This window comes from Camarhynchus parvulus, chromosome 22 (assembly GCF_901933205.1).
Source record: "Camarhynchus parvulus chromosome 22, STF_HiC, whole genome shotgun sequence".
Lineage (NCBI taxonomy): Eukaryota > Metazoa > Chordata > Aves > Passeriformes > Thraupidae > Camarhynchus > Camarhynchus parvulus.
Window position 1 is genome coordinate 4,258,599 of NC_044592.1, and position 24,837 is coordinate 4,283,435.

Consider the following 24,837-nt stretch of genomic DNA (forward strand, 5'->3'; position numbering starts at 1 on the left):
AAAAATGTCAACTTTAATTACACATTTCCATGTCCAATTCAAAGACGTGCTTGATTCATTTAACAAATGAAGTTAGCCCCAACTTGCACAGAAATTTGTTTTACAGGCAAATAAAACGTTCCTTTGGACCAGCTGCTTAATACAGTAAAATCACAAAAACACTCCTGATGCCAACGTGCAAGATAAAACAGAATTAAAGAGCCCTTTTAATCATAAGCTGCACTTACAGAATACTTTACATGTTCAAAGCACTGTGCAAACAGATTAGTGAGATCACAATCTGATCTCACCGAGGCATTCCTCTGCTCCCAGAGCCAGCACAGCCGGGCGCTGCACATGGAGGAGCTTCAGCTCTGCTCTCCCTAAAATCGGGTTTCAATAGAGCTGTTTCAGCCTCTTTCCTCCCCAAAATGGGGTTTCACACTGAGCTGTTTGACCCTCTTTTCTCCTTAAAATGGGGTTTCACATGGAACTGTTTCAGCCTCTTTTCTCCCCAAAATGGGGTTTGAATGGAGCTGCTTCAGCCTCCTTTCTCCCCAAAATGGGGTTTCACATTGAACTGTTTGACCCTCTTTTCTCCCCAAAATGCAGTTTCACATGGAACTGTTTCAGCCTCTTTTCTCCCCAAAATGGGGTTTGAATGAAGCTGTTTCAGCCTCTTTTCTCCCCAAAATGGGGTTTCCAGCCTCATGTGCTGCTTACCCACACGGGGAGCTTTTGTCTTCATTTCATTTTCCTCACTTACTCCTTTTCATTCTTTCACTTCCCTGCCCCTACAGCTGATGGCACACAGGTCCCAGGCCCTGAAATTCCCTCTAAGAGCCTTTTTGTCCCCTGGCAGGGATCTCTGCTCATGGCTCAGCCTCTGGTGGTGTTCATGGCAACACCTGTGCCCTCTGCCATCACACACATGAATTTCTCTTGGGCACAGGAAAGCAAAGCAGTGCCAATGGCAGCGGGAGCAGCACCACCAGTGGGGTTTGGTTGCTGCTGCAGGAGAGGGATCAGGCAATGCCAGCCCAGAAATACAAATTATTCACTGCCATTTCATCTCTCTGGTGCTCTGTTAAATCATCTTTTCTACAGCACTGAACTCCACCCAGCCAGTGGCTCCTCCTTTATGAAGTTCTGCTCTCCACACCTCATTTTTGGCCACTGTCCCTTCCTCCCTCCTTGAGCTCACGTTACCATGGAATGGTTTGGGTTGCAAGGAACCTTAAAGCCCACCCAGGTCCATGAAGGAGCCATGGGCAGGGACACCTTTCACCATCCCAGGGTGCCCCAAGCCCTGTCCAACCTGGCCTTGGGCACTTCCAGGGGCAGCCACAGCTGCTCTGGGGCCTCCCCACCCTCCCTGGGAAGGATTTCCTTACAGGGAAAAGCTTCAGGCAACTGCCCCGAGCTGCTCTGTCCTGATTCCCACATTTCTGGATGAGCTGACCTCATCCAGACTCTGGGTGTTTCTCATCATGTGTGTTCCTCATGGTGGTTCTTGTGGTGTTTGGGTCTTATGGTGTTTGGGTCTTGTGGTGTGTGTTTCTCACAGTGTGTGTTTCTCACAGTGTGTGTTTCTCATGGTGTTTGGCTCCCATGGTGTTTGGCTCCCATGGTGATTGTTTCTCATGGTGTTTGGTTCCCATGGTGATTGTTTCTCATGGTGTTTGGTTCTCATGGTGTTTCTCCTCATGGTGTTTGGTTCCCATGGTGTTTGGTTCCCATGGTGTTTGGTTCTCATGGTGTTTGGTTCCCATGGTGTTTGGAGTTTCTCATGGTGTTTGGTTCCCATGGTGTTTCTCCTCATGGTGTTTGGTTCCCATGGGGTGTTTCTCATGGTGTTTGTTTCTCCTCATGGTGTTTGGTTCCCATGGTGTTTGGTTCTCATGGTGTGTGTTTCTCATGGTGTTTGATTCCCATGGTGTTTGGTTCTCATGGTGTTTGATTCCCATGGTGTTTATTTCTCCTCATGGTGTTTGGTTCCCATGGGGTTTGGTTCCCATGGGGTTTGGTTCTCATGGTGTTTCTCCTCATGGTGTTTGGTTCCCATGGTGTTTGGTTCCCATGGTGCTTCTCCTCATGGTGTTTGGTTCCCATGGTGTTTGGTTCTCATGGTGTTTGGTTCCCATGGTGTTTCTCCTCATGGTGTTTGGTTCCCATGGTGTTTCTCCTCATGGTGTTTGGATGCCATGGTGTTTCTCCTCGTGATGTTTCTCATGGTGTTTCTCCACACCAGCAGCACCGACACAGCCCAGCTGCCCCCAGCTTTCCCCAGCACCCCAGACGCCGCGTGCCCAGCAGGAAACCCTCAGGGTACTCACAGCATGGCGATGCCCCAGTGCTTGCCAGCTCTCTCCCCAGCAGCCTGGAAGCCCGAGAGGCCGATGAGGGCCACGGTGGGGGTGATGGTCAGCGGCCCGATGTAGCGCAGCAGGGCCCCAGGCAGCCCCAGCAGCCCGATCACCACCTCGATCAGCGAGGACATGATGATGGCACCTTGGATCTGAACACACAACAGGGCAGAGAGGCAGCTCAGTGCCATCTGACAGCCAAAGCCAAAGCCTTTGTTTTTCTGCTCTGGATTACAAACTGCAGTTAAAAGAATTCAGTGACACAGAAGAACTCAGCAATTTTTTTTTTTCGTCATAAAACAGCTCATTATGTTTAAGTGACTTATTGCTTTAAGCATAACACTTATGGTTTTCTCCACAAAACTATTACACAACAGACCAGTGGGCCAGTCTGGAAGCTGTGTGGAAAGCACATCACACTGTCAGACAGGAGACCTGGGGTCCAGGCTAACCTTTAAGCTCTCAGATCGAACGGCAAGGGTTGGTGCGCCACGAGGTGATGCTCCTAGCTCCTAGGGGCAGAGTGTGTGCTGCATTGGTCACAAGTGCTCCTTAGAAGCTGGATTAGAGCAGCGTTGTGGTCTCAGGAGACTGTCAGCCCTCTTGGCTGCAGGGCTCTTGGCAGGATGTAGCTATGGTTTGAACATGGGGAAGAGAGAGGGGTTGTTTTTAATTAAGAAAAAGTTGGCAGCCCAAAGCAACGGGATGGGAGATCAATTCCATGACACACGCCTTCATTTGGACTACTCTACCTGCCACCCTGGCGTGGCACAGCCCTCAGCCTGCCCTGCAGGGCACCACGACTTCACACTGCACTGCTGCGAGTGGAGAAGGAGCTGCAGGTATCTCACAAGTCTTTGGGGAGAATCGACCTCTTATCACAAGAGTCTCCAACTTAAACACTTGGGAAGGAACCAGATTTCCTAAGTGCAGATTCACCTTCAGGGCCAGCCCCAGTGCACAGGGCCAGCAGGCAAGGGGCCTGGCAGCAGCTGAACTGCTGCACAAATCAAGGTTACAAGAAGAGTTTTCATCTCTCTTGAGCATTTCACTGCATGGCTTTTGGGATGTGGTAACTAACTCCTGGTATTTGCTGTCCAGCAATGAACAGGTGGAAAAGATGAAGACTTCCATGAAATGAGCAAAGGGATATATTCACATGGAGATCGCAGTGAAACAAGAAATTACCAACTTAAAGACAAGAACACACAGATGATAAAGTGAGGAACTTAACTGGAGCTGGAGAGAGTGACAGCAAAAGGCAAGTCCCACATTACCTCTCGTATCCGGGGGTACCAGATGTGCTCCGTGTGCAGCAGCTCTGCTGTTCCGTTTGCAACTGTTACATCTTCCAAAAGGGACAAAAAACAGGGGTTTCTTTTATTGCCCGGCCACTCTGCTCCATCCCCACAAAACAAATCCCTCCCCAGGCTGTGGCTGATAAAGGAGCCCCAGTCCACACAGAGAGCAAGTTCTGCTCCAATGAAGGCCAACAGCCAACCCCTCACTCCTCCCTCTGCTCCAAAACTCTCAGCAACCAGGGTTCCAACAGGAAAATGCCCTGATTTCCAGACAGGAAGGTCAGCCAGGAGTTCTCTCCCCACTCCAGAGGGGAATTGCTCAGCTGCACCCCAGGAATCCCAAACTCCAGCGCTTGCTGCTCCCCAGTGGAGGTCACTCACTGAAGGAGCTGAGCCCTGGGGACAGCCCCACCCGGCAGCTTCGGGAGAGGAAAGGGCCCAGGAGGAGGATGAGCAAAGCTCTTTGTGACCATCTGGAGTCCTGCGAAAATGGCTTTGCCACCCAGGGATATCAGAGAGTTTATTTCAACAAACTGGGCGTTAATCACATTTTAAATGTGAGTTAACACAGATGTATGAACATCCAAATAATAGAAATTCAATTATTGAGAGTCCAAAGCTGTCCTGGGCAGAGCTCCAGTCAGGAGCGAGCAGCCTGATTATTCCCTGAGCTGCTGCTTCCCACTGCCCACAGCCTTGGTACTGAATAACCACCCCCCACTGAACACGAAACTGCCAGAGTCACTTCCAGTCCAAGCTGAAGCAAAAGCTCCCATCCCAACCAGAATCTCTTCCCTCCGAAGCTCAAACCTTCCAGGATGACGACAGCAGCAGAGAAAAGAGTGAAAAAGAACATCCAAATCTTGTCAAAACCTGTCAGGTATGACTTCAACAGGGGAAAACCCTGGTCTGGAGGTGATGCTGTACATTGCTCAAACTGCCTCCCACTCACCACTTCAAAGGGCTCGCTGCTTCCAAATATTTGGAACATTCCGGGAAGGAACATTTGCAGAATGCAAATGGAACACAAGAATTACTTTATGCCACAGTTACCGTTCCTTTGTCAATGTTTTTGTATTAAAAAAAAATTCCCAGAAACAGAACTCCACAAGGACAATTCCAGGAATCTCCTGTGGCAGATATTTTAACACTGTAAAAAGAGAGGCTTTCCATATTCCCCGCTCTTTAGTCCCAGTTTTTACATCAGAAGCTCTGGCAGCTGCACTCCACGTGAGCCGGGCCATTTGTCACTTAAACCTGAACAAGGATAAACAACAATTACCTGTGTTATTGCACTTCCACTTCTCCAGAGAGAGAATTGCTCTGGCAGGTGCTAAGAATGCAAAAGCACTGGCTTGGAACAGGGGTAACCTGGTGGGGAGGGAGAGGAGAGATGCTGACATTCTGTGGGGTGGGCACTCAAACCACCCTCTGCTGAGTTATAAAACTGGCAAATAAGAGGATTTCTCACCAAAACAAACCCAGTCACAGAAATACAAAGACTTCACAAGGCAAGGAGCTGACAGCACCTGCCTGGAGTTATCAACCAGGTGACTCCAGGGGCCAGGCACGCTGTGACAGCAGCACAGGGACACAGGGGGACACTGAGCTGGGGGAGCACAGTGCTGGAGGTGCAGCTTTTCCAGCTCCCTGGAGATGCAGTTTTTACCATCCCAGCTCTCTGGAGGTGCAGTTTTTACCCTCCCAGCTCCCTGGAGATGCAGTTTTTACCCTCCCATCTCTCTGAAGGTGCAGTTTTTACCATCCCAGCTCTCTGGAGGTGCAGTTTTTACCCTCCCATCTCTTTGAAGGTGCAGTTTTTACCATCCCATCTCTTTGAAGGTGCAGTTTTTACCATCCCAGCTCTCTGGAGGTGCAGTTTTTACCATCCCATCTCTTTGAAGGTGCAGTTTTTACCATCCCAGCTCCCTGGAGATGCAGTTTTTACCCTCCCAGCTCTCTCAAGGTGCAGTTTTTACCCTCCCAGCTCTCTCAAGGTGCAGTTTTTACCATCCCAGGTCTCTGGAGGTGCAGCCTGCAGGCTCCATCCCTCCTCTCTGCATGACTCTGAGCACACTCATTTTGGAGTGCATGTGTCAATAACTGCTGGGCTGATGGGAGCAGATTAGATGTTCCCAGTGCTAGCCACCAATAAATACAAACACCACAAGAATTTCAAGATGACATTCTTAGCATTGATGTTTATACTTCCCAAAAGATTTAAGAGATCTGAAGAGGATCTACCTGCACCAAGTATGAATTTACTGACCTCACTGTACCTTGTGTAACAAATACCCCAAGGTTACTAAACTGCAGATTCTGAACTATTCTACAAACAGTGACATTAATGCATTGCCAGGAGATCCCTTTAACAGGAAATCCCAAGGTGTGACACGGGGAATGAGGGCAGGAAAAAGAACTGCTCAGGCTCAGGTGAAGATCAGAAAATGCTCACAGCAGGAGAAGTGTGGGGGGAAATGGTGAACAGCGGGCACAGAAAAGATCAAACTTGTTATTTATGGAGCTGTGAAGTTCACAGGAGCAGTTTGGGCCATGGGCAACTTCAAAGCCACCAAATGGTGGAAACTGCGTTAGAAACTCAAACTTTATGAACTCCACGAGGCACCCAAGCATGGCTGGCTGGACAGAAGTGCCCTGGGAGCTCCCCATGCAGAAATCCCAGCTCCAGGAAGTCAGGGCTGGTGGCTCAGGATGATTCAGCCCATCCTGCCAGGCTCATTAAGCAGAGCTGGTGCCCATGGCAGGCCTGCAATACCTGGAACAAGCTGCTACTGCTCCATCCCACCTACACAGCCCCCTCAGAGGTTTGGTAAACACGCACTGCAAACACATTCTCCAGTGCTGAGCTCACTGCTGCCAGCTCGGGCTGTTGTGCATCCCGCGAAACACCAGCACAGGGATGGAAAATCACACCTCAGCACCTGGTCCTGCTCCACTTTTATGTGACACAGGTACCTCCCAAAAGGCTCAGAATACTGGGGGTTTCCCCCCTAAGCCAGGCCAAAAAAAGTAATTGAATTTTTTTACATTTTTTAACAAATTGTTCAAAATCAGTCAACCAAGATCTGTGTCCTTCTCAGGTGGCAGCTGCAGCCTGGGAGTGACTTACAGAATTCAAGGCAGCCACTCACTGCCAGCTAAAGCACCAAAGCTCAGGAGTGGAGCATCACTTCAATTCCATGTCTAAACCATCCAGCTGCTCCACTTTGGCACGGAGTGAAGTGAACACAGGAGTTTTTCTGCAGGAAAAGGCATCTGGAAATGTCTCACTGGGTTCCCACAGATGTGAGAAAGCCGAGCCAGTGCAGAGCACAGCAGCAGAGCTGCCGCCCTGGCATGGATTAAAGCTGTGCTTGATGGTCTCAGTGCCACTAATTACCCACTAATGAACCCCTGCCAGAGCTGGGGCTCACTGCACAACCCAGGGAATAGCTGGAATTCCTAGAACTGGTCTGGGTACCCAACCTACCCCAACTCCACCTCGTAATCGAGCTAAATCCACCTTTAAGAACCCTTAAACCATGGAATTTGACCTTTTGAAACCTTTATTTGCTGAAATACTTTGCAGTTGACAAACTTGCCAATGAATACTTGCAAATCTCATTGAGAGGCCTGAGCTGCTGTATCCCATTCCCAGCCTTACATAAACCCCCCATCACATGGGCAAGAGTTATAAAACATCCCAGCGTGGAAATTTCCTCCCTAAACACAAGTTATTTTAAGACCCAAACACAATTTGGCCTTCAGGGATATGAAAATGTAAGCCCAGTGCAAGTGAGAGCCACTGAAAAGGGAAAAATCCCAGCAGGGTGGAAGGCAGGGCTGGGATTACACAGAAAGAACAGGGAATTTCAAATTTCTGTAATGTTGGGCCCCTCCTCTCTGAATGAGCCCCAAATCCCTCCCTAGTAAGTGATAAAAAACCAAGATTAGTTAGGGGCAAAAAAACCCTCAAATATGACAAACTTCCAGACAAGGTACATGAGGATTTATGGTTACAGCACAAAGAGCCAGCCAGGCTGGAAATAAGATTATTAACTCTGGGGAGTCTTTACTTAAAGAAAATACATTAGGGAAAGAAAATTTGCTTTTCCAACAGCTTCCACTCTGCTGTTTTGCCATCAGAGTGAACTTTTCAAGACAGAGGAGTGAGCTCCTAAGTCCAGTAAGACAAAAAAAAATAGAGGGAAGGGGTTTTTTCCCAAAGGAAAAAGTGCAGCAAAGGTAACTCAACCAACAACCAAAGGGTGCACTGGAAAACCTGGAAGAGCTGGAAATGTTTCAGATGAAAAGCTGATCCACCACAGGTTTGCCTTCCACGCCCTCCTGAGACACTTCTGCCACTTAAAGATTCTGGCTCTTAACTAAATCCTTCAAAACGTGGGGAGTGTTGGGAATTTTCCAGTGGCAGGCAGGATTTCAGCTCACATTGCTCTGAGAGTGAACTGAGTGACTCCAGAATCACCTCAGCGACCACCTGAGGGTTAAATGTGCACTTTTCTTCTGCTTTGGCTTTATTCAAGATGCAGACATAACTCTGCAGGTTTTGGTTATTCCCAAAGTTTGGCTCAGCATGTTAAACAGCTGTGCAACGGAACACAGGTTTGAAAATATTTATATTTATAAAGTATATTAATATTTCTATTTATGGATATATTTATATTTATCCGTTCTTGCCAACACCAGATTTATACAAGGATTTGCCTCCTGGGCTCTTCCATCCTCCTAAGGAGAGGTGAGAGCATCCCTGCACATCTTTGTGTGCTCCCAACTCCAGGAATGATCATCGCCCGTAACTCAGAGCAGCAAACAAACAAACCCAAATTATTTCATGGATTGGGAGGTAACAGAGAGGGACAAGTTTCCCTCACCATTTTTCCCTGCCTTTTTCACTTGCCAAGCCATTCACAGGATTTGCTGCAGAACTGATCACAACCACCTAAAAACTGCCAAGAATTTCACTTAAGAAATCAAAAAAACGACCACACTCAGCCCCTCTTTATCAAGGTGTGCGAATGAATTTTTGCTCTCCCAGGAACACTCCTGCCTCCTCTGTTCTGGGAACCCCTAAATTTCTGTTCCCAGGCTCACCTACAGCTGAAATTAATAAAACCACCGCAGTCAACTCCTTTTTACCAAGGTGTGTGAATGAACTGCTCTTCTCCCAGGAACACTCCTGCCTCCTCTGCCCTGGGAACCCCCCACATATCCACACCCAGATCCCACCTGCAGTCCAAGGTGATGTGGAGCAGAAATCACTAAAACAGCCCCAGTCAGCTCCTCTGTCCCAAGGCAGCCCCTCTTTCCCAAGGTGTGCGAACGAGCTTTTGCTCTCCTGCCTCCCCTGCCCCAGATTTGTGCTGCCGGGCTCACCTGCAGCCGAAGGTGGTCTGCAGCAGGGTGGTGATGCCCACGCAGAAGAAGATGGTCCCGATGAGCTGGCTGGTGGCCCACTGGTCGAAGCCCACGCACATGGCATCGGCCAGCAGGAAGGGCACGGCGATGGTCCCGCTGAAACACGTCAGGTAGTGCTGGGGGCACAGGGTTAGTGCTGCAAACCATCCTGCCAGCCCACCCTCAGCAGGACACAGGGACTTTCAGGAGGTCAGGGATTTTAGAGGAGCTGAGGTTTTAGTTAGAGGTAAGGGTTTTCTGGAGTTAATCAAAATAAATGGGTAGGTCTTGATGAAATTAAGAGTTAGTGGTTAACTAAGAACTGATTGCTCGTCAACACAATGTTTGGCTAGGTGGGTTTATAATATAGAATTTTAAGAAGAATATTCTATATTCTTATAGAACAATATAGGAACTGATAAACAGCTTTTAGGAACATAAGACAATTGTTTTTAGGAACATAAGACAGTTGGAGGCCTCCTCTGCTCTGAAACCAACTGAGAACGGGGAATGGGAGTTCTACCAAGGGTTCATTTGTCATATTTGCATTGAAAAGGTAAAAAGGTCAGAAGGAGGAAGGCTTCATTTACTTCCTCATTTTGGGACCCCTCCCCATGAAAGGGACCCATTTCAAGGAATAAACTACACATGCTTAATAACTTTTGAACTAATTACCATACCGGGGAATGGGATGTACCAAAGTCATGAATTTGTATTTTGGGTATTCAGTACTTGTATAGATAAAAGGGCTCTGTAATCAGCTGTAAATTGCAGTGTGTATTTGGGAGTTATCCCACAATAAACATCCACTTTCTAACTTTAAACTGTCAGAGAGGTTTTGGATATTGGTACTGGATCAATGTCCATATTGGAAATGGGATGTACCGAAGTGATGAATATGTATTTGTGTTTTGGGTATTCAATACTTGTATAGATAAAAAGGACTCTGTAATCACCTGTAAATTGCAGTGTGTATTTGGGAGTTATCCCACAATAAACATTCATTTTCTAACTCTAAACTGTTAGAGAGTTCCTGTCCATCACAGCTGGGTATCAGTACTAGATCAATATCCGTATTTTTAATAAATCAAGCAGCTTCTCTTCCTGCCTCTGAAGCCCCAGCAGAGCTCCCCCTCTCCCTGAGCTTTGCTTTCAGTGTTTCTCGTGATCCTCACGTGGGGATTTCTGATTTTTGTGATTTCTGGGGGATCACAGGCTCCTGGAACACCCCACTCTCCTGAGGAGGCACCCAGGTAACTGTGAGCAGCTCCCAGCCCAGAAATAATTCCACTCACACTGCCTCACACCCCCTGGCTCACACACAAAGGACTCCTTAATTCTTCCTCAACCCAAGCACACCAAAAGCAAAACAAACCCAACAAATTTTCACCAAACTCCACACACAAGTGAAAACAGAATTCCTACAGAACCGCCTGTCCTTGAGGAAAAGGCAGCAATAAAAAGGATGCTTTGGAATGTGTTTGTTTGGAGATCTCAAGGTCCTTCACAGAGATTACCAGATTCTCAGCATTCCTGTGGGCCAGATGCTATTACCACTGCAGAGGGAAGGGAGGTGGGACTGGAGCTGCTCTGCTGCCCACAAGCAGTGGCTGAGCTGGAGGAAGCACCTGCTCGTGCTCCAGGGGCAAGCCAGGTGCAGGGTGATGCTCTCAGGACTGAAATAATTGCAGCAGCAGCTTTAATATTCAGTATTCCAGGTCTAAACCCTTCTCTCTCTCCATCTCTAACTCCAGAGGTGCCCAATGTCCCTTGTGAGGCCTCCACTGAGCCTTTGCTCACTCATTTACCAACAGCACCTTTCAACTCCATAAATATTTGAGTGACTCTCACACATGCATGAGCTGAGAACTGAAATCATTCTCAGAGCAGGGATCTGGGTATGATCAGCCTCAGAAGAAACCTCCTAACACCTCCTTCAAAATCCTTCTCAGAGCAGTGATCTGAGTGTGATCAATCTCAGAAAAAACCTCCTAATACCTCCTTCAAAATCATTCTCAGAGCAGTGATCTGGGCATGATCAGCTTCAGAAGAAACCTGCTAACACCTCCTTCAAAATCATTCTCAGAACAATGATCTGAGTGTGATAAATCTCAGAAAAAACCTCCCAACCCCTTCCTCAAACAGGTGAGAGTGGAGAAGGACAGAACACACACACACAATGAACTGCACAAAAAATCCTCAATAAACTTGGACGCCACAGAAGGAAAAGCTGCCTCTGCTTGGGGATGTACCTGCAAGCCCAGGAAGATGCAGAGGTACCAGGGAGGAACATCTTCAATGGTGTAAATCATGTCAGTCCTCTGGGCATCCAAGCTGCCGCTGCTGTCCAGGGTCTCTGCCAGGGAGCTCTGCAGGAACAAGGGGCACCAGCAGGTTAGTGCTGCACAGAATAAAGGGAATTTCAGCTCCCAGGCTGCTTCAGCAACTCTGATTTGTGACAATTTCAAAGCCTTTCCCATCCAGCTCCTGAATTTGTAGCCAACATGTTCCCTTCTGAACACTCCCTGCTTATTTATTTATAATTGCTGATTTCTGACAGAACTGATCTGGCAGCCAAAAGGTGCCCAAAAATGGATTCATCATGACAAGGCTGTTAAAAAACCCCACCAAACCCCAAAACCACAAAAACAAACAGAAAAAGAAAACAGGGAAGAATTGGAACCAAGAAGAAGAGCTCTGTCCTTGCACCAGAGACCAAAATCGCTGGCAAAAATAAATCCTCATTATGATAATTGCTTCCCTGCTTTGCTCCTACCCAATTCCATCTTGGTTAACCACTTTGAGCCAAAGAATTTATAATTTCCCTTCTTCCCCCTCATTTATGCAGTCAGGAAAAATGCTGATTATTTATTACACCCAAATTAATCCCCAACCAATTTCCATCAGCCAAGCAGAATTCCTCCAGGAATTTCAATTCCCCCAGGAATTCACTGCCAGTGCCAATGGACAAGTGAGCACAGACATTCACACATCAACACCCCAGCAAAACAAGGGCCAGCTCTGCCATTTCTCTGTCACAAATGAGTGGAACTGGTTTGGAAATTCCTGAGAACAAACCCACAACGCTCCAATTCGCCAGCACAACAAGAGAAGCAGGAGGAAGTATCAGATGTTGTAATTTCAGACGAAGCAGCTCAAAAATTACCTTACACAACAGCTGCTGTGCCCTAATGCAGCCCAGGACACTGTGAGCCCACGTGGAGCTGCCTCACACAGAGCCTGGCAGCTCTGCCACACTCGTGACTGCCCCCAATGGGCTCCACTTCTCCAAAATGCCCACTGCAGCCACGGGCTGGGCTGCGCTCATCGGCACTGGTGCCACCTGCAAGGCCAGCGGCCAAACTGAGCTGGCACTGCCCTCCCAGCCCAGCCTCCTGCTGGGAGAGCAACCCCCCCGGGAAAATTCACACTCAGGGGGTGAAAGTGGGCACAGTGCTGAGGGTGCAGCAGCAGAAATGCAAAATACAGGAACTCTCATGTGAGAGAACTCCTGAAAGCACTTTGAGCAGTGCTCTCCCCTCCTGCAGCACCAGTGACAGCTTTCCAGGGACTGAAAAAGGAACAAACTCTCTCCTGACCCAAGTCTTTAAAAAAACCACGTGAAAAAAATCAGGAATTTGAGCCACGGCATGGCTGAGGTTGGAAAAGCCCTCTCAGATCCTCAGCTCTGACCAGCAGCACCACCATGGGCATCACCAAACCTCCTCTCCAACTGCCACACCCACACATTTTTTAACATCTCTGGGGATGGGGACTCCATCACTGCCCCTTCCAACCCCTGACCACCCTTTCCACAGAAAAATTCCTCCTGATGTCCAGCCTGGCCCTCCCCTGGTTGGGCTGCAAGGACCTCAGGGCCCAGTGCCACTCCACACATTCCCTTCATGTGCTGAACAATTCCCACACATTTAGGAACTGTATCTTTGATTTTCTGTCCTATGGGATAGTTTTGGATTTATTATTAAACAATATCCTACAAATTTAAAACAGTCAAAGAAGCCAGAACTGCTTTGTTACCATGAGGGAAGGAACAGGGTGATGGTTTAGCTGACTGAGGGGTTTATTTTGGATTAGGTTGTGGGTTGAGGGCTTTTTTTGAGATTTCTGAAGAAAACAACAATGAAAACAACAATCCCACTGTCCCAGGCTGCTCCAAGCCCCATCCAGGCTGGCCTGGGGCACCTCCAGGGCTCCAGGGGCAGCCAGAGCTGCTCTGGGCACCTGTGCCAGGGCTGCCCACCCTGTTCTCTCACTGGGAGCCACAGCAAAGCTTTAACTCAAGGAGAAACGCTTCCTCTACAGCTCCAGGTCTCTTTTAGGTGAATTATCCTCCATCAGCCCCAGTTCTGATGCCATGGGTCAGCTGGGAGGGAGGGAAGCACACCTTTGGGAAAAGCAGGAACACTGTGGTGTCTGGAGATGGCTTATCTCATTGCACAATTCACCCCAACACCTCTGGCTCAAGGCTTTTATCAGATGCTGCCTCTCCACTCCAGCCCCAGCATGCTCCAAACATCAGAGCCTCTGAGAAGTAACAAAAAGCTGCCCATGAAATGGGAGTGTGGGGATGGGAGTGAGACACCTGGGCAGGCTGAGCTGCGAGGGCTCCAGGCCCAAGCTCCCCTGGAACCCAGCCCTGACAGGGGATGGTTTGAATCTGAAATTCAGGAGAGAAAACATTAACTGCATCCCTTGGTGTCCTCCTTGTCCCAGCAGAAACCACAGCCTTGAAGGATGGAGCATCATGATGCCCCTGCTTGGAACCAGGAGTTTTGTTTCAGTTTCCATCAGGACATTTGAAAAATTTGGGTCAGGGTGAGGCTCTTCAGAGACAAAAAAGCCCCAAAAGAAGCCATGGCCTTGAAGGAAGGAGCATCACAGTGCCCCTGCTTGGAATCAGGAGTTTTGTTCCTGTTTCCATCAGGACATTTGAAAAATTTGGGTCAGGCTGAGGCTTTTCAGAGACAAAAAACCCAGCTGGACTGAACATTTCAGAAGTTCAGATTTACCATAATCCTCATCCTTATTTTAAACCAAAGCTCAGATTCACACCATCTCAGCTTGCAGGATCATCACTGAACAGACCCAGGGAATGAAAGGATGGAGAAAAAAGCTGGAAAAATCCCACCCAAGGGCATGACCTGCTCCCACCATTTCCTGAGTCATGGCCCAAGTGCTGCACCCAAGTGTGTGACCAGGAGTCACGAGGGCAGAAGTGCCTGGGGTGATGTGAATGTGCAAGTCAGCAGCTCTGGGACAGGAAACCTCCCAGCCAGGGGAGCCAGCTGGGGGCAAAGCACCAAGAACGAGCTCCATGCAGCAGGGCAGCCCCAGTACCTTCTCTGCTATGCCATTCTCCGTGGTGTAGATGGCCATCAGCTCCGTGTCCTCTGTGTCCTGGTCACCGCTGGACGTGGCTCCACCGTTTATCACAACCTTAAAAAGCAACAAAAACAGAAATAGGTGAAGTTTTTAAAATCAACATTGCCTCTGCCATCACACCTCAAATGTCAGTTTTCTCTCTGGGTACTTGAGATCTGCCTCTGACCGTTAGTCAGAAAACATGAGGAGCATGGCAAGGCATCACTTCTGTAACTGCAGGGACAGAGAGCACATAGAGCTGGCTGTGGTACACACAAATACTCTGAGTTTTGTCAGTGCCTGCTCATGGAAATGAAGGGCTTGTACACCTGGAGCATCATTCCTTGCCCTGGGGTCACTCAGGGGCAGGGTGAAGTAGGTGGAGTGCTTTGACTCATCCTCATGTTTGCTCTGACCATGGGGAGCTCCATGTCCTGGGAACAGGGAATGAGCACACACAGCAGGGCTGGCTGTGTTACACACAAATATTCAGAATTTTGTCAGTGGGTGCTCATGGAAATGAAGGGCTTGTACTCCTGGAGCATTATTTGGACTCATTCTCATATTTGCCCTCCGTGGTGCTCTGACCATGGGGAGCTCCACGTCCTGGGAACAGGGAATGAGCACACACAGCAGGGCTGGCTGTGTTACACACAAGTATTCAGTTTTGTCACTGACTGCTCATGGAAAGGAAGGGTTTGTACACCTGGAGCATCATTCCCTGCCCTGGGCTCACTCACAGGCAGGGTGAAGAAGGTGGGGTGCTTGGACTCATCCTCGTATTTGCCCTCCGTGGAGCCTCCTCCTGCCTCCACCGACTTGGCCGTGGTGTTCTTGCCAATCCCCATGGTTTCCAGCACGTCCAGGACTTGCATGCAGCACCCAGGAGGTGCCTCTGGGACAGGCCAAGAACAAAGGGCAGCTCCTTATTCCAGCAGCAGCAGCAGCAGCAGCTCCAGGAGTCACCGAGGAGCTCAGTAATCCAGCTGGGACATCAGCGTGTCCTTTCCATCAATGGCTCCTAGGAGGGAAGGGAGAAATTGGGTTTTTTAGTAGGGAAATAAGTCACTCTCATCATCTGAAAGTCCTGAGTTTATTCCTCACAAGGGGCACCATTGTATGTTGGTTCTTGGCCTCTTTACTTCTGTTGAAGTTGGGATTAAAGGCACTTGAGATGATAGCTCACATTCAGACTCAAAGGTTTATTATTTCTTATCTGTATTACAAGTCCTGAGTTCTACAGCATTCTACTAACAAGTTACAAAATGGTGAACTATCTTTCTATTCAATTAAGAAATGACACTTAAACTATTTTTAGTTTTAACCCAATAACGAATCACTCAAAGTCTGCAATGTGGACTTTTTTATCCAATTATACAATACCACCCAAACTTATGAAGAAGAAGGTGAAGAAGAAGGACACACAGAAAATCCAAGCTTTGCAACCTGTGGTTCCTGAGCTTTAAACAGAGACTGCAGCTGCCAACACCTGCAGGTGAAGCCAGGTCAGGTACAGGTGGAAGTACAGGACAGGACCTGCAAAAATGGCTTCTGGAAAGCCACAAAAAGTGGAATTTTCTGCACCCATCCAAGCAGCAGAACCCACTCACACTGGTGTTACTTCGAAAGCAAGTTAATGACGGGTTCAGCTGAACCCCAAGGTGGAAACACAGCTCAGGGACACTCAAATACAGGTTTGGATTGGGAAAAAAGAAGCAGAACTTGGGTTTTTCCTGAAGTCTCCCCTTGCAGATGCTGTTCAGGAAATGCCAGCAGCTCCTGTCTACTGTAATTGCAATAATAACTGAACTTGAGAAAGACTCTTCTGCTGAGGGCAATTCAGGACTGTACTAATATATGAACACTAATATTTTAGAACCTCTTAATAGCTGTTAATTGCCCATTTGCTGGGAAATTCTGGTTCACTGAGGTGAAAGAAATATTAAAACTTTCAAAGTAATGTAGGTATGTCCTGAAAAGTTACATAAAAAAAGACAATTTGGGCACTGAGATCCCTTGAAGCATTAATTAAATCCATGTGGCACGGAAGGCAGTGCCTGCAAATCAGAGTTAAGATTTGTTTATGAGAGTAAATATTAAGTAGCATAATTAATTAGCTCTCACTTGAAGACTGAAGGAGAAGACTGCTTTGAACACTCACTGTCTTGCTCTGGAAAAACCTGTCATTCCCATTTTCACAGAGCAGCTCAGGGCAGAGAGGAGACAGGTACTGGTTAAAGGTTAAAGGTTTGGGGGCACTGGGGTGGGATTTTTGGAGGGTTTTTTCTGTTTGCTTTCATAGAACAATGAGGATTTTTTTTTTCCTAGCACACAAGAACAAAGAGAAAAGAATCTGCCTTTTTCTGTCACTGCAGACGTGTTTCATTCTCCAAGAAAATCAGAGATGGAGACGGGCGAGGTCGAGTCGGGCAGTTTATCCCCTGGGACTGGGAAGGGCAGCAGGACACCTCCCTCAGCCAGAGCCAAGAAATAAATGAGAGCCAGGGAAGCTGCCGGGCCCAGGATCTGCTCTGAGGTGCCCTGGCACTCAGCAGCATCTCTGTCGTGGGCTGCTGTCTTCTGCAGGCCTGGGACGTGCAGCAGGACAGCAAAGCTCGCCTTGGATCCACGGATGGCTGAGAGCTGAGCTGAAATAACAATCCCCAAGCAGGCAACTCCCAACTGACAGACAGAACCCCTCACTGCTGCTTTTCCTAAAGACAGGGAGGGTTTGTGGCACCAGGGGCTGCTCCAAGACAAACCAGGAGGAATTTCCCAGCTCTTCTTGCTTCCACCCAGCAATTAAAACTGCACTTAATGGCACAGATGATCATCAGAGGGCTCTGGAATGCTTTGATTCTGCAATCAGGAGTGTCAGAGAGGAGAGGATAAACTCTGCTGCTGCCTAAAGCTCTCTCAGAGATCACTCCTTATCAGCTCCCACCACTGAGTCAGGCATTTTTACAGCCCTCCAGAGCAAATCCAGCTCCTCGGGAGCTGAAAAGTCCTGGAGAAAGAGATAAAACAAAAGAGATAACACCCACTGAGCACGGGGCAGGTACACTCAGCACAAGCCATCATCTGCAGGCTGAGGTCCAATGGGAAGCTGGAAGTGAAATTTCTGCCAGGACTCACCTTCCCACACGGATCACCACCTGTGCGCAACGCAGAAGGCCAGGAGGGGCCGGGGCTTTACAGAGCTGCAGATAAGATTAGGATTTACACAAAGGGCAGGGGAGAGCCCAGGTGCAAGTTCAGGAGGAAAAGCCTCCTGGCCAGGGAGAGGCCAGCCCGCACCTCCAGCATCAGCAGAAAGCTCCTCCAGCCCCAGAGCCACCAGGAGGGGACAGGAGGAGCTGGCAGGGTCTGGTGTGACACAGCATCACCTCCTCACGTTCCCACCACACCTTCCCTTTGCTAAGCTTGCTGCTGTTGCATTTAAACAAATCAGGATGTGATTTGTTTAAAGCTTAAAGCTCATGGCAAAAAGATAAAACCCATCAGAGATAAGGAGATCTACAATGTGTTTAAATGCTCTTTTTGTCCCTGCAAGTCTCTGCTCTGGAACCTCCACCACGAATCAAAACATGCACTGGAGCACGGAAAATCTGCCCCCGAAAAGCTCCCACTTCCCAAGGCAGGTACCAACTGCCTGTGAGTCAATAAAAAATCCTTTTTTGTCATCTCTTCAGCAGATCCAAGGGTTAACTGGGCAGGACAGAAGGTGCAGACAGACATGAAGAGTTTATTGGCAGGGAAAAGCAGCCATGAACCCCCACAGGAGTGGGGCACTGGCACCTCCCCTGCACGCACTGTTTCCTTTCAAAGCACTGCACACAGCTTTTGGCTGAAACACACCCAAAATATGCCCTGGATCAGATTTGCTGCTGTGGCAGCTCCTCCCTGCACTGCTGAAGGCTTTCAACATCAACATTTGAATCCAGAGCCTGGCAAAGCAAAGACTGGGGAAAACAAAGCCCACCTGACCTCCAGGCTGCGACATCCCTGGCAGTTGGGAAATTTTTGGGGCTCTTCTCTCATTTTGCATTGATCTGGGGTTTTTTTAACTTCCCTTAGAAGAGTCAATGCTTTGCCAGGTGCTGTTGGCCTGGCAGCACCAGGACTGGCCATGGTCATGCTCAGGACATGGCAGTGCTGTTGTAAAGCTCATTTGCAATGAGCAGACCTGGAGTTTAACCCTCGGGAGGAAGCTCAGGCTCCCCCATGACTTCCAGCCCTGAAAATTACAGTTTTCCCAAAGTGAAACCAGCCCTGTGTATTCCCTTTTCTGCCAAACTCAAACCAAAACCCTTCTAAAACCACAAAGGCTGAATTCCAGCTGGATCTTAAATTCCTCTCAGCCGAGCTTAGCCCACCAAAGTGACAACCAAAATAATTCAGACTTTCCCTGTTCCTTTAGACAATCCCTGCCTGGATTTGGTGGCCCTTCCCTGCTGCACACGGGGGATATTCCCAAAGGAAGCACAAGGAATGTGGTGATAAAAGCAGCTGGGGGTGGGACAGCCCACGCCTGGCTTTGTCCCATGTCACACCTCCGGAGGAAGGAGCGGTGGCACAGCCAAGCAGGACCTTCCTGGCTGTCACAGACGGCTGAAGAGCCAAAAATCCTCTGGCTGTTGCACCCACTAAGGAGATTAGAATCAAATTAAGGTCACTGCTTAATTACCATCATCAATTTATTATTTTAATGAGCTGTCAGGCTCGTGTGAACAGACCAACTTTCTCCTGCAAGCAGAGATGATGCTCAGCCAGGATTTGTCCCACTTGAGGTGCCCCTGGAATTTCAGCACCTCCAGGTGTTTGGCACCTGTGGAACTCACAGGATGTGCTTGAACACAACCAAGGTGTGAGATTGTGTTTTTGGCAGCAGACATGCAAAGGGACATGGACTCCTTCAAAACAGAACTTCAGTTACTCCGGTGTCCAAAGGGTGCTGGGGGTTTTCCCAGGAAAAAGCTCTCCCAGTTAAAAACATCCCACAAACCTCTCATCACCCAGGTTAAAAAAGCTCAACAAATATTTAAAGGATGCAATCCAAGTCCTGTCTGCAGAGCCACAACCACAATCCAACTGCTCCATCCCAGATCTGTGCTGGACAGGGCACCTGTGAGCTCCCACCACTGTCCACACATGCAGGGAGTGCCTCAAAGGCACGTTTTCTGCCTTCCAGGGCATTTTCACCATCTCACAGATGTGAAGAAGCTGCCCAGAACTCACACATTTAATTTTCTCTTGCTACTCGTAAGAGCCACCCTCCTGCTTCAGTCTTGGAGTTTTCTCTCGGGGAGTTTGGAGCGGCCTCTTTTCTTTGGTCCCAGCAAATTCCTGATTTGTCTTTAGCAGGGGCCTCTCCAGCTCCTTCCCACCAACTGAAGCTGCACTGAAATGCCACCACCACATCCTAAATGCTCCAGAGGTTTCCCCCCTGCACTGAATCACACCCACAAGAAAAGCAGACTCCAAATTTAACCCAACACCACACAGTTCACCTTTACCTGCTGCAGAGACAACAAAATGCTGCTACATCCCCAAACTTCCTAACATCTGAGCCCTAAAAAACTCAATTTAGGTTTTGAAAAGAGCTGATGGGCACTTTAAGAACCTTCTCTCTTCACTTCGAAGTAGCTCTTCAAAGCACAAACAAATTCTTTCTTTGGAGGCACTAATGAATTTTTAAGTAGTTGGTATTTTGACTGCCATCCAGAACGGTGCTTTAATAACTGACCAACGTTATTAGGACAAGTCTACACAAAGCTAAGCAGCAAAGTTATGCCCAGCTCAGACCTTCCACGTATTTAAAGCACATTAGCTAAATCTCATTAACTTCCTGTGTGAATGAGCTTGTTGAGAAGGGGACATCAATCCAGCTGAATGAGGGGTTTACCAAAGGATCTCACAGCTTTCAAAAACCACAAGTTTGGTTAGTCAAGTTATTAACTGAGAGCTTAGTTAGGCTGGGATTCTAAACCAGAATAGGTGAAAATTCTAAACCAGAATAGCAGAAAATTCTAAACCAGAATAGGTGAGAATTCTAAACCAGAATAGCTGAGAATTCTAAACCAAAATAGCTGAGAATTCTAAAGCAGAATAGCTGACTCTAAACCAGAACAGAAGAAAATTCTAAAGCAGACTAGGTGATTCTAAACCAGACTAGCTGAGTGTTTCCAGCATCAGTCACCCTGTTTGATCAGAACACTGCTGGCCAAGCAGCTCCCACTCATCTTTAACCCCGTTATTCCCATTTTCTTGGCCCAAAAGCAGCAGTTTTGCCCAAATTCTGTGCTTTGCATCAGCCACCCTCCCGGAGACCCCCGCAGTGGGCAGGGGTGAGAAGCTGTGAGATGAAATTCCAAAGAAAGTGCAAGCAGAAGGTGGGACATGACAATTTCCAGCTCGCTATGTGCATGGACACTGCTGGGATCTGACACCTGCAGAGCTCTCCAGGCTCAGGGTAAATAAAATTAAATCCTGTCCCACTGCTCCCTCGGTCTGCCCTGCAGCTCAGCACACCTCAGTGTATGGCACATGGTAATTTGATCTATAATGCTATGGAGTCCTTATGGTGTCCCTGGGGAGAATTAATAATTTGGGCATTCCAATACCTCACTGTTATTACCAATATTAATGCACAGCTCGTTAAGCTCCTTCATGGCCCTCAAAGCAACCTGAGCTCACACTGGCTCCTTTCTCAGCCTGCTTTGTACTTGGACTTGGCACTTTGATGAAAGCTCCCTTCTTTCCAAGACTTTAATCACGTTAAAACAAAGGTGGAGTTAGAGACTCATCTAGGAAAAATTCCATTTATTAAGTAAATCGAGGTAATGTGCCAATTTTTCAGCTCTGGATGTGAAGCTCCTTCCCAAGGGCTGAGGCATCCCTGTGGCTCCTTTGGAAAGGGAACAGCTTGAGCCCAGCAATCAAATACAAACCCAGCAACTGATCCCACACTTGAGAAGTTTTACACTGAATTAAGTCTTACACTGAGTTATCTGTGAGGCTTGTCTGGAAATAAACACTTCCATTTAGCATCATTCATTAGGCTTTGGAATTAATAAACTTCCAGAAACTAACCAAGATGCTGTAACTTTGTGCTCAAGTTTTCTTAAAATCTCTTTTACTACACAAATATCATATAATTTTTTCCCATTTTAAAGATTAAAAGGAAAGCAAAGTTTGCAGATAGACAGAAAAAAGCAAATACTTCTGAAATAGTAAATATCCCTTTTTACAGTGATTTTAAAACGAGAAATTAAGCCCTCAAACCTTTAAGAAATGGCAAGTTAGTTATTAAATACATGTTTTTAAGTTTCTTATTTCATAATGCTGACACCAAAACAGTTGAATTTTTGCAACCATCCCCACCAAGGCAAACCTGCACCGGGCTCTCGGAGGCACTCCCACAGCAGCAGCAGCAGCAGCAGCAGCCTGGAGGACACAGACATTCATCCCCCAGGAGCACTTTTATACTCTTTTTGTACTTGCCCATTGTGTAACTGCTCCCAGCCCACGCTTACACAAGGGCAGGGCAGGAGGCAGCACCTGGTTACTCCTTGGTTACTCCCCCGGTACTCCACGCCTCCGCCGGGTTTACGCAAAATCCTGGGGAGAACTCCCAGGCAGAGCCCCCAAATGGCACCGGTATCTCCAGCAGCTGCTGCAATCAGCACAGGGATTTTCTCTGAGCGTTCCTCCGGGAGCCTCCCCGGCGCAAACTGCACCGAAATGATTTTAGCAGCAAACTGGACAAGTTTTCAGGAGGTCCCTGACCTCAGAGCTCTCCCCTGAGCCAAGGGTCAGTGATCCACAAGCTCCCAGGAACTGAAACACACCAGGACCGTGCTGGGCTCCTCCACTTCCCCAGTGGAAAACGCTGAGTAACAGTGATGGGCACAGGGCAAAGTGAGATGGAACAGGAGAAGTGAAAGCCTTGGAACAACAACAAAACCAACAAGAAATAAAACCAGGGTTGCCAAGCACTGCAACAGGCTGCCCAGGGAAGTGGGTGAGTCCCTGTGCCTGGAGGTGAATAAAAGCCATGGAAATGTGGCACTCAGGGCAGGGTTCAGTGGTGGACGCGGCAGTGCTGGCTTAATGGCTGGACTTGATCTAAAGGTCTTTTCCAACCTAAACAATTCAAGGATTCTAAAATTGCTTCCCATGGATCTCCTTGCCCCACTCCCCTTCTGTGGGAGCACAGCCTACCTCAGGCTGTCCTTACACTTCCTGAACATCACTTTGTCGTTTCACTCATCCCCATTTCCCTTTCCAAAGGATTAACCAGACACCATCACCCTACAACTGATCCTGAAGCCATAACCAGAACAGGCCACCACAAAGCATCACCCAGCGAGCAGCTCCTGCCTGGATTTACCACAAAGCAGCACCCAGTGAGCAGCTCCTGCCTGGATTTACTGGCAGCAGCTCCACCCCTTGCTCCCAGCCCAAAACGGGCCAAGAACATGGAGCTCCAGGGCCCGAAGGTGAGCTCACCGTACCTGAAATGCCCTTTTTGCACCCCAGGGTGTGGAGGCAGGGACAGGCTGCCAGGGCTGTCCAGCGCCCCTGGCTCCATCGCATTTCCCTGGCTCCATCATCCAGCCCCCCACAAGCCGCATTTGCTGCTCCCTGCTCGGGGCTCTCTCCGGGCTCAGATGTGCTCGGTCCCACAGCAGGGCACAGTTAATTGAGAGCTGAGCCTGGCCCGTGCCATGCTCCTCATTCATCCCTCCCTGAGATCCCTGGCAGCGATCCAAGGATCTCCACTGATTCCCCTGTGCAGTGTGTGCTCACACAGGATGCGCCAGCCTCTAATCCCCACTGCAAAGAGTTGCTGAAAAGATTCCCCCTCTGTCTGCTACTTTTTCAATTATTAGATCCTTTCCTTTCCTCCTTCTGACTTCCAAATGTTTTCACAAACACAAATATCTTAATTTCAACATAAAGAAACCTTAGAGACCTTAACACAAACATCACCAAACCTTAAGACCATGAAATACCAACCGCTGTACCCAGACTGGCTGAAGATCACTCATCTATAACACTTTAGGAGAAAAAGTGCTGGAAATTGTTTTAGATTGAAGGTATTTGATGTGCTCACAGAGAGCTAAAGAACTGAGTGATCAAGAGCAAGAGGAAAACTAGGTTTTGAAAGAAGTAATCCATTTGCTTTTTTACTCCAACGTCCAACTGTTGTTTAATCCAACTAGTCTTTTCAATAGCTGGATTAAACAATGCCAGGGACTCAAATACTTCTTGCCCTGAACATCACAGTTCAAAGTATAACTGAGTTCAGTGCAATTAAAATTCTTCAGTATGCAATCAAAGACTTGTCTATTTACCTTGCAATTAAAACTAATCGCTCCAAAATTCATCATCAGTGAGCGGAGAATTTCGACATTCAAACAATTAATTTCTGATTACTCTGCATTTACACTCAATCCAAAGAAAGCATCTGCTAATCTGGGTACCTCCACTTCAGTCCCAGCTGCCAGGGTTGATGTCGGGACAGATCCAAGCGTGGGTTGTGGGGTTACAATTCCTGCAGTGAGCAGGGACTGGAATCACTGGCACACTGCAGGAGAACGCTAATTCAAAGTGCACTGGAATATTTCACAGTGCAGCTTCCAAACTGCTGTGGAACCGGGTGGGAATGAACGGCTCAGAGCTGTGTGGGGCTGCACGTTACTGCGAGAGGGGAACCACAGCAGAGGATTTATCTCACTCTGCTCCAGCCTGGGGAGCTTGGTCCTCATGGTCCGACACAGCCACTCATCATTTTTATCTCCTGCTTAATATCTGAAATGCAAACTGGTGGAAGCTTTTCTACTGTTTGGAAATGTCACTCCTAGGAGGAGTTCACTTTGATTATGATGAGAAAATCCAATTTTCTGCCTTCTTCTCAGATCACTCAAGTGTTCATTCTGAGGATGAACCAACACTTCTGAATGCTCCAGCCAAATTCTGTTTGCTCTTGGACACACACTGGTAAACTACTGACAGTGTTCAGAGCTGGAATAGTTATTCTGAGGATTTATTCTCTGCAATTTTGCAGCATTTGGGCAGGATAAAATCCTTCTCTAAAGTCCCCTATTCCCCCTGCACAGGGGTGACACACAATGGTTATGTCCCACCACCAAAATGACAATAATGCAGCCCAGGCACTGCAGACACCTGCTAACCAGATCCCTCCTCTGAGCCTTCCGTAAGAACAAGAAAAACACCCAAAAGGAAGAGCGATGCAGTCAGCAGTGCTCGGGGAGAGGCACAGCTTCCCTGCAAGAACATCCTGTTACATCCTGAGCTGGAGGAGGTCTCCTTTCCGACAGCTCAATGAGCCCCCTCACTACATTGCTGCAGCCGTCTCCTAATTTAAG

General features: G+C 48.1%; 1 protein-coding gene across 1 annotated transcript in view; it reads right to left on the reverse strand.

The window, feature by feature from the left end:
- The window catches only part of SLC23A2 (solute carrier family 23 member 2), a 43,128-nt gene extending 21,212 nt beyond the window's left edge, over positions 1 to 21,916 (reverse strand). The window contains 8 exon segments of the mRNA XM_030964058.1: positions 2,316 to 2,497; positions 3,623 to 3,693; positions 4,929 to 5,017; positions 9,041 to 9,198; positions 11,314 to 11,430; positions 14,420 to 14,518; positions 15,184 to 15,464; positions 21,837 to 21,916. Coding sequence (XP_030819918.1) covers positions 2,316 to 2,497; positions 3,623 to 3,693; positions 4,929 to 5,017; positions 9,041 to 9,198; positions 11,314 to 11,430; positions 14,420 to 14,518; positions 15,184 to 15,318 — 851 coding nt within the window. The 5' untranslated portion in view covers positions 15,319 to 15,464; positions 21,837 to 21,916.
- Between the last annotated feature and the right edge of the window lie 2,921 nt (positions 21,917 to 24,837).